Below are 9,669 nucleotides of genomic sequence, written 5' to 3'. Positions count from 1 at the left end.
TATGTTCAAAAATTCTGACCTGCAAATAAAATGTTGTTGTATCAACAAATTTTATAATTAAGGATAGAACTTAAATAAGACTATCATGTATTTCCAGTCATCGAATGTGGAATATCAAGCCTTGCTACTGCCATTTGTGAACAACAAAGGTTGTCTTTCCAACTCTTTAGTCTTCAAATACAATTTTCTCACCAAGTCGTAATCGAAGTGCACGACACGATGCAACTAATATGCTGTTCCAGCAGCAGACCAATCTCAATAAAGATTGCCATGTTATTTGGGAGGAAACTTAATCAGGCCTTAAGCAACTCCTGTTGCCACCTCAATATTTTATTATTTCACTCTCTGGCTTGTGGTTGGGGGAGACTGCGTCTAACCAGCACACGAGAACATGAACTTCATGCACGTGAACCAGAAAAATGGTTAATTGTTAGAAAACGCTGAAGGTATGTTTGTGAGTTGGATTGTAAGGTATATATCTTATAGATTTGTTCATTGTCAATTGTTATTATTATATAGTGATGACTTGGATATTATTTATTTGTTTTTTATATTGAAAGAGAAGTTGTAAAATCTTATAGTATAGCATTAAGCTTAAATTATTTTTTTCTACTTTAATTACAATTTTAACATTATGATTAAAAGAACATATTCAATAATAAGAAAACGACTTTTATGGTTATCTATATCTATATATTTATAAGTTTTAACTTTTAAAGATGAAGTACTTTCTTAATTTTCTTTCATGTAATGTCATAAGAGAATATGATATAATAATTCATCTTTTTATTTTCTTATTTTTATCATAATCATACAAATTGTTAACCTTAACGTATTGAGTTAAAAATGATGGATAGGATAATATTCTTTTTTCTTTTCACACTTTTTAGGATTTTATAAAAAATAATTATTTATAAAATATTTTTACAAGAAATATTATATTCACATTATTTTTAATAAAAATATTTTTTTCATAAATATTTTATGATTATATATTTTTTAAAACATATTTGACTAATTTTATGAAATATTTTTTGTTTTAATTGCTTTTTTTTTATTAAATAATACATTTTAACTGTAATAAAATTTTTTTATGAAAATATTATAATTTAATGTGAGTATTTTAATATTATTTATACACAAATAGTTTTGAATTTTTACATATTTTAATATTTATATAAATTTTTATCAAAAAGTTATAAGATTAGAGTAAACAATAATTTTTACCCTTTCTTTATAGTTTATATTTTATTTTATTATTATTTTTTATTCAAATATTGGATAGGATGACTTTATTAGTTTAATATGCATTAAACTTAGGATAGAATAAGAGTTTTGAAACATTAATATGCATTATTCTATATTTATTAAATTTTTGTGTCTTATTATTTACATTCACTCACTCTCTTTTTTAATATGAAATCTTATCTCGTTAACTTAATCATATTTATTATGGTAAAATATTTATTATTATTTTTTAATATGAAATCTTATCTCTTTAGCTTAGTCATATTTAATATGGTAAAATATTTATTATTATAACAAAATAATAACTCTTTTTAAACTTATAAAATATATATTAGATTTTAAAAAGGCATGCAATGTATTTGTTATTTTTATTCAAAAACTGTTTAATTTAATAAAATTTATGTAAAGTACAAAAAACTCATTAATATTGTAAATTTATTTTTTTAAATATTGTGTGATGATTAAGATAAGAGTTTTTCATATGTTAGATACATGGTAGATTAGAACAATGTTAACTAGTTATATTAAAAAAACACCGTTAACCAATTCCAAATTTATTTATTTAATTTGTTCAAGACTAAATTTTAATAATTAAAAAAAAAATCTAAGCGAGACAACTTGTTCTGGAATGGAAATTTTATTTAACCTTGATTATTAATATAAAATACGATATTTTACACGTGAATGCTAGCAAATCATAGGAAGAAGGGAAAAAAATGCCAAAGTTGTAATATCTCTTTTGGCAAGTGTTTGATCGCAATTAACGAAATCGTGATATGGTTAGAGTGATTAGAGAGGCTAAAAAGGACAAAATTTACATGTTTTAGAAGTGGTTTTGGTGCAATTTATGAATAAAATTTAATAAAATATTTATATTTAATATTATCACAGATTATTAACATAAAAGTCAAATTTTGATTAGTAAACAACAGGAAAAGTGTATACTTAAAAAATTCAATCGCATCCTCAAGTTAACTCATAATTAATGAACTTTTTCCATTGTGCTAGGTGTCATAAAATACTAGATGCATACATCATGAAATGTATATAAATAGGTGTCAACTATAGCGTGAATTGTGTCACCTTTGTAGAATATTTATATTTATATTTACCCTTCCCCTGTCAGCCAAAACACAGAAGGTTGTAATCTTCATCGATCATCTAGTGATCAACAATGGTGAAGCAATCTCCATCCATAGTCACTCTTGTCTTTTTCGTTCTCCTCCTTTTCATTTTAACTGGTAAGTATTTGATTCATGAGCTAAAATCACAATCAAATTGAATTCCTCTGATTCCTCCTTGATTGATTGGTTATTACTGTTATGTCAATGTTGCAGAAGTAGAAGGGGCTAAAAAGTCATATGGGGTATACAACACCAACCCCGTAAAGTTGTTTGTTTTTGGGGACTCGTATGTTGATACAGGGAATTTTGCGAACTCAGGATCATATAAGCCTCCGAGTGGAATCACTTTTCCTGGATCACCCGCAGGCAGGTTCTCCGATGGTCGCGTCCTCACTGATTACGTTGGTAAATCCCTTTTCATTTTCTCTATATGCAACATTCTATATAGTTGGTCAAGTAAGAGACTAAAAATAACCTAACCAAGACATCATAGATTCAACTTAAAATAAATAGTGGTCTCTACTTTACTTGCTAACAAGATGTATTTTGATTAAAGGCATCATTGAATGAACTTAAAATAGCCTAACTTTTTTCTCGGTTTACTTTAAGAGCTAAAAAACAAAAATGATAAATTCAACTTAACTCATGGGTTAATGAGTCGAAGTTGACCTATACCTTTATAGAAATAATAATCACTACTTTTTTAAATTTTATTATGAAAATAAATATTTATTTTCATATCATTATTTTTTTATATTTTTATTTATTATGATATAATTTGACCATTTATTATTATAGATATTTTTAAAATGTATTATAAATTTATAGAGTATAATTCCATTTTATTAATTTTCAATTGTTTCTATAATAAAGGAGTGTTTACAAAACAATACAAAAAAAAAAAATCTTCATCATGCTTTTTATAGTTGATCATTTTTTAAAAAAGTCAAGGTAATTTTTAAAATTTAGTAATTTAATAATTGGTATAATATACATGAATTTTATTTTAAAATAAATATACATATAACATTATAATTAAATAGCATTATTAAATTAGTCTTTTAACCAATTTCAAAATTTACTAATCATATAAAATATATTAGTTTAGTAGCTTGTGTTACATATATATATATATATATATATATAATTTTAAAATAAATATATATAATTTAACAATTTTAGAACAAAATATATTTTGATAAATAATTATATATATATATATAATAATAATAAAATTTTAAACTATTTTTTTTAAAAAATATCTTGACTAACTTTATAAGTATAAATAATGAGCATCAAAATGATAAATATTTAATAAAATTAAATAATTTTAAAATAACTATAATTTTAAGATAAAATATTTAAAATTATATTTTAAATTAATTTAAAAAAATTAATACATACATATATATATATATATATATATATATAAAGATAAGAATTTACAAAAAATCTATAATTTATGTAAGATAATAAGAAAAATTAAAAATTTTAATTTTCAAATTTTAAAATAAAATAAACAAATAAACATGCGGATAAAAAGAAACATTATTAAAGTAAAAGAGAGAGTATAATATAATTTATACATTATTCTTAATTTATTTTAAATTTAAAACATATCTCCACTGATTTCTAAAATTTTATCTTCGTGACCAAAGGATAAGGTCGAGTAATAATTTATTACCCTTTATTTTCTTGAATAAACAAATTTTTTATGTGTGACCTAAAGTGTAGAATAATTTAATATATTTAGTATTTTTCTGAATATTATAAAAATTTAATATATTAGTAACATTAAATAGTAAAATCATAAATAAAATTTTATAATTTATTAATTTCTTATCATATATCTTTGAATATATATTAAAAATATTGATATTTTAAATATCAATTGAATATTTAAAAACTCAAAAATTGAAAAAAATAATGAAACAATTATATTTTTCTTAATATAATTTTTAAATATTTTCTAAATTTATAAAAAATAAATATTATATTATCAAATAAATAACATTTTCTAAAAATATTCCAATATTAAATTATAAATAATATTATTTATTAAAATTTTACTTTATATAAAAGGTAAGATTATTTTTACTATTATTTTGAAAGTTCTTATTAAATAATTTAATTTAAGAATAAAATGATTATGTAATTTATTTTGTGTATAATATTTTTTAAAATATAGTTAAATATTAAAATTTAGATAATATACCTATAAACATTTAAATTATATAAAATTTAATGTGTGTAATTGTAAAAATAATGTGAAAATAATATAATAATTAGATCAATTAATTTTATATTTTGTAAAAAATATTAAATAATATAAATATTTAAATTTAATACTTAGTTTCAACTTATATTTTTTCTTTTTTTTTATGAGTGCTCATCATCTTTAATTTTCACACATGGAAGTCGCAACAACATATGTACCACAGCACTTTTTGTGTAGCAGTACTTAGTATCTAATTATTTCCATTAGTCATGACAATCATTGAATACATAATAACGCTAATAAATAGCAATATATCATTTAACATATTTTTTATTATTAAATAAAATTTATTGATAACTATAAAAATCATGTGAGTCACACTTTTTATAATTTATAAATTAATATTTATTTCTTCGTAATTTATAGGCATATATAATGAGTTTAATTTTAATATACTATTTGTATAAAGACCTTTATAATATCAATCAATTAGAATACATGAAAAATATAAGACTCGGTTTTAGTGAGTTTTTAGAAAAGTTGTTATAAAAAAATAAATATAAAAAATTAAAAAATTATTTTTTAAATTTTAAAGAAGTTAAATAAAAAAATAAAAATTGTTTTTAACTTATAAAAAATTATTCATTTTTATACTAATTTTTTTCTTTTATGAAATTTCTCTAAGAGTTTTCTAAACTTAAGTTTTATATTAATTATTACAAAATTCAAAGATTTTGACTTATATGAGAGCTTATAATTAAATGATAGTGTAAAAACTTATTACATTGGGGGTGTATTTAAATATAATTTATTAACTTTACTTAAACCCTGATTTAATTATTGAAAATATGCTCTTATTAAATTTTTTAATCAAAGCTTAAATTTTAATGTTTTAATCCTTATATCTATTTAGTTCATATTTTTTTATTATTTTAAAACAATAAATTTTAAAATGTGACAACGAAGTTGGTAATTTTTTTTAAATAGCATATATATATATATATATATATATATATATATATGTATGTATGTATGTATTAAAAAGACATTTATTTGCATTATTTATTTTTAAATAATTAATATTTAAAATAAGATTGTGTTATAAAATTATGTACTTTAACATTAAATATTGAATGATATTGTTGTTTAAACCATTATGTTTCTTGAAAAAAGTTTGTTTTCATAACTTTCTTTTACTTTTTAACCAGAAAAGAAGTGCTGAGTTTAGTATAGCATCAATATTTTCTATTAAATATTATGTTTTGCATTTTTTCTTTTTTTTAATGTCCCGATTCTGTCTTTTTAAATTGTATTGATTTGATTGTGTGAGCCATTGGACTTGCCCATTAATGGTTTTCATTACCTTTCGAGGGTGGTGGAGAGGTTTCCGGAAGAACCCAATTTGTTAAATGAATGTGGAAAATAAAACCTGCCCTTCCTTCTGAGATTAAATTCCATCCCCAAAATCCTATCTATGTCGGGATTCGATAATTTGTCTTATTGCTCGTTGTGTTGGCGTTTGTTTTTTCGCTTGATGCTTGTGGCTCGCCATCACTAGAGACTTGCTTGAAAGGGTAACCACTAGAGTGATGAAATTGAATTTATATTGTTGTCGAGACTTGCATGACTATGTGAGAATTTTTCCCTTGAATTCTGGTTAGAGAGCTTGTGAGGGTTGGTAAGGCGAAAGGTACGTGACAACAAATACTTGGAATCTATTTATCAAGTTATCTTGGTATTCAGAATGATCTCAATCATCATGAGCTATCATCATATCGATGACTGAGTCACCCAAACCTTTATTCCCTTCATGATATCATGGCTGCAAGTGATAATTCAACAACGAACCACCTCTTTTCGCCTCAAGCCCTAATCCCCTTCAACCTCTCTAAATTCACCATCAATGTCGTCCCTTGTGTCTTCTTCCACTGCTTCATTACCCCAGTGAGCACTGTTGCCAACATCATCACCCACAACCTCCTCGTCTAAACCTACCTTCGATTGTCTCAAGCTCGATCCCACCCTCAAGAGTTACAAGCAGTTCTTCAACGTTGCCCCCACGAACCCTTCTCTCTCCACGTATAGCTTTCTCATCAAGAGCATGGTCAACAACAAGCTCAACAACACCATATATATCAAGGTCAAAACTAAGTGGTTAAATTCAAGCTCTTATTCTATCTCCTTATGGCATTGAATCAACAATGATTCCTACTTTGCCCACACATCTCCCTTTGATGCCCAATCTCTAAATCTTGTCTCAGACTGCCAAAATACCAAATGAATAATAATACATGAAAATTAACCTTTACAATATAATTAAATGTGTATACATTATTAGTATTAGTTGTGTTAATTTTGTGCTGTGTTTAATTTTATTTATATATATATTTGCTTATTTTGACGAATGTCGTATTACATGCAGCTTCCTTTTTGAAAATTGAATCCCCTACACCATATAGGTTGAGAAATTCCTCTAATGTACAGTATGGTATAAACTTTGCTTATGGAGGGACTGGTATTTCCAAAACTTTGGTTGATGGACCAAACGTAACGGTCCAAATCGATGAATTTGAGAAGCTAATCGAACAAAAAGTCTATACCATTTCCGACCTTGAATCCTCAATCGCTCTAGTGAACGCTGGTGGCAACGATTATACACATGCACTAACAAATGGAAGCGTTTTCGTGAGTGGTTAAGTTAATTATGTTTATGTCTTCCGCACAAAATTTGCTGTTCCTGTCCTCTCATTTACTCTGTGATTCCTGCTAAACTAGCACTAGACAACTTCAATCATTCCTATTTAATTGGAAATTTATTTATTTTTTTACTTTTTTAAATAACCACAAAATATTGTATTATGTGTACTATTATTTTACAAGATTTATATTAAAACAATACTTTTTTATCATTTTTCATACGATATTTTTTAAAATAAGAAAAACAATTACTTTTTCTCAAATAAAATAAATCCTCTTTTTCAAATGTAGCTGTCCTTATATATTGCCAATAATACAATAATACAAATGTCATTTTTTTTTCTTTGTGCAGGATTTACCAGATTTCACTGAATCCCTTGTCAAGCAATTATGCCAAGATCTTAAACGCATCCACAACTTGGGCATAAATAAAATAGCGGTTGGGTTATTGCAGCCTATTGGGTGTTTGCCGGCGTTGAATTTGATATCTTTACGCACAACATGTGTTGAGTTTCTCAACTCGATCTCCAGAACTCACAACAAAATTCTGCTCCAAAATGTACAAGAAATAAACAAGGAATCAGGAAAATCAGTTGTCATACCAGTAGACCTCTACACCTCCTTCGTCTCCGCAATTGAATCGATGCAAAAAAGAGGTGCAGGTTAGTTCTCATTGAGCTTTGACGAATCATTATACTATGGCTAAAATTGTGGAAGAGGAAGCATAAATATATATTTTTTAATTTCCAAGGGACTTTTATATAAACTATGCCAGTTAGAGATGTGCAAACAAGATACTGAATTACATTTTTTTTTGCCTACACATTCTAAATTATTCACCAGAGTTCATGTAGGATATATTAATTGATCATGATTAGATTCACATCTTAGTAAGACTCACGTGGATTTTACTCGATGAAAAAATGTCACAACAATGATAAAATATCAACAGTGACGAGTTTCAACTATATATGCATATGGACATTTGTTATTTTGAACTCCAGCTTGTCTGATTATATGTTTTACTGTCACGCGAGTACATTATATAGTCATCAATAGTTGATTCTGCACTACGAATTACCTTCTTTTTCTTATGAAAAACAGAATAATAGAAAATGGCAATAATGGAAAGTATTACTAAAGATAGTGTCATTTGTTTAAGACTGAATCATAGATTGCATTATTATAGGAAACTTGATGATGACTTCCTCTTTTTTACTCCATTATGTAGGAAACTCGACATGGATGAATCCATTGCAACCATGTTGTGAAGGAGTGGGTTTGGGAGATTCTTGCGGAAAGGTAGATGACAAAGGAGAGAAGAAGTATCGCCTATGCGATAACCCAGATATTTCATTCTTTTGGGACACAGTTCATCCTTCTCAGAACGGTTGGCATGCCGTGTTCATGATATTGAAATCTTCTCTCAGTCAACTATAGAGGATTTTCTTTTTATCATTATAAACTTGATATATTATAGCAAATGCTTAGGTTCATAAGACCTTAAACATTTACAAAATGTTCCAATTATATATCGAGTGGAAAATCTCACGCAAAGTCAATTTGTGTTGAGCTCCAATTAATTACTAAGGCTTTCCCGTTCTTCCTCTGAATTACTAAAATAGACGTAGAACTTCTCGTAGTATATTGAAGGAATTCAATTATATATCTACTCACTGTACTAGACTTTATTAACATACGTAATTATTATAGTAAATCATATAATTATATATATTTGTTTTTAAAAATTATTTGCTATATATATATATACAATAAAAATATGATAAAAATGCATAAACTTCTCATTTTAAAAATAATACTATCATAAAAACTATTGATTAAAAATTATTTAATATTTTATTCATATATATATATATAAATTAAATTAACGTAATATATATTTAAGATAGATTCAAAATTATTTAATATCTTATTTAATAAAATAAATGGGTACATATAAAGTTAAAATGTAAAGAGAATTTTTTGTGTGACAAATGTATTTTTTAAAAATGTAATTAAAATATCTTAAAATATGAAAAAATTTATATTATCATTTAATGTGTTTTAGCCAATTAAAAGTTGTGTATAATTTAAAATGAACAAAATGGTAAGTATTATTTTTTTACATTATTTTTTTAGTTTAAAAATATATTTAATATTTTTATAAATTGTTAATAGAAAATTTTAATTTTAATTAAAAAAAGGCTAAAAATTATATTTAAGAGACTGGAACTAAGTTTTGTCCCTTCAAAATGTGAGATGAATTCATCGGAAAGTGTGTACCCCGTTTTGTGCCGACACACTGTTACTATCTTAAAAGTCGATGAATGCTTTTCTTCCTTTAAGAGAATGGTAACTGCAATTATCTCATCTCTTTCGAGA

At 24.9% G+C, this 9,669-nt stretch overlaps 1 protein-coding gene across 1 annotated transcript; it reads left to right on the top strand.

The window, feature by feature from the left end:
* Window positions 1-2,422: 2,422 nt before the first annotated feature.
* Window positions 2,423-8,727, top strand: LOC113873646 (GDSL esterase/lipase At5g03610-like). Its single transcript, XM_027511859.1, has 5 exons — window positions 2,423-2,489; window positions 2,586-2,777; window positions 7,013-7,275; window positions 7,640-7,949; window positions 8,519-8,727. Exons 1-5 carry the CDS (start codon window positions 2,423-2,425, stop codon window positions 8,725-8,727), a joined length of 1,041 nt encoding a protein of 346 aa, XP_027367660.1.
* The last annotated feature ends 942 nt before the right edge of the window (window positions 8,728-9,669 follow it).

Source organism: Abrus precatorius, unplaced genomic scaffold (assembly GCF_003935025.1).
Source record: "Abrus precatorius isolate BTA unplaced genomic scaffold, Abrus_2018 Scaffold7, whole genome shotgun sequence".
In the NCBI taxonomy this organism is placed as follows: Eukaryota; Viridiplantae; Streptophyta; class Magnoliopsida; order Fabales; family Fabaceae; genus Abrus; species Abrus precatorius.
The sequence above is the reverse complement of the archived record's forward strand: the minus strand, read 5'-3'. Positions and strand labels throughout refer to the sequence as shown.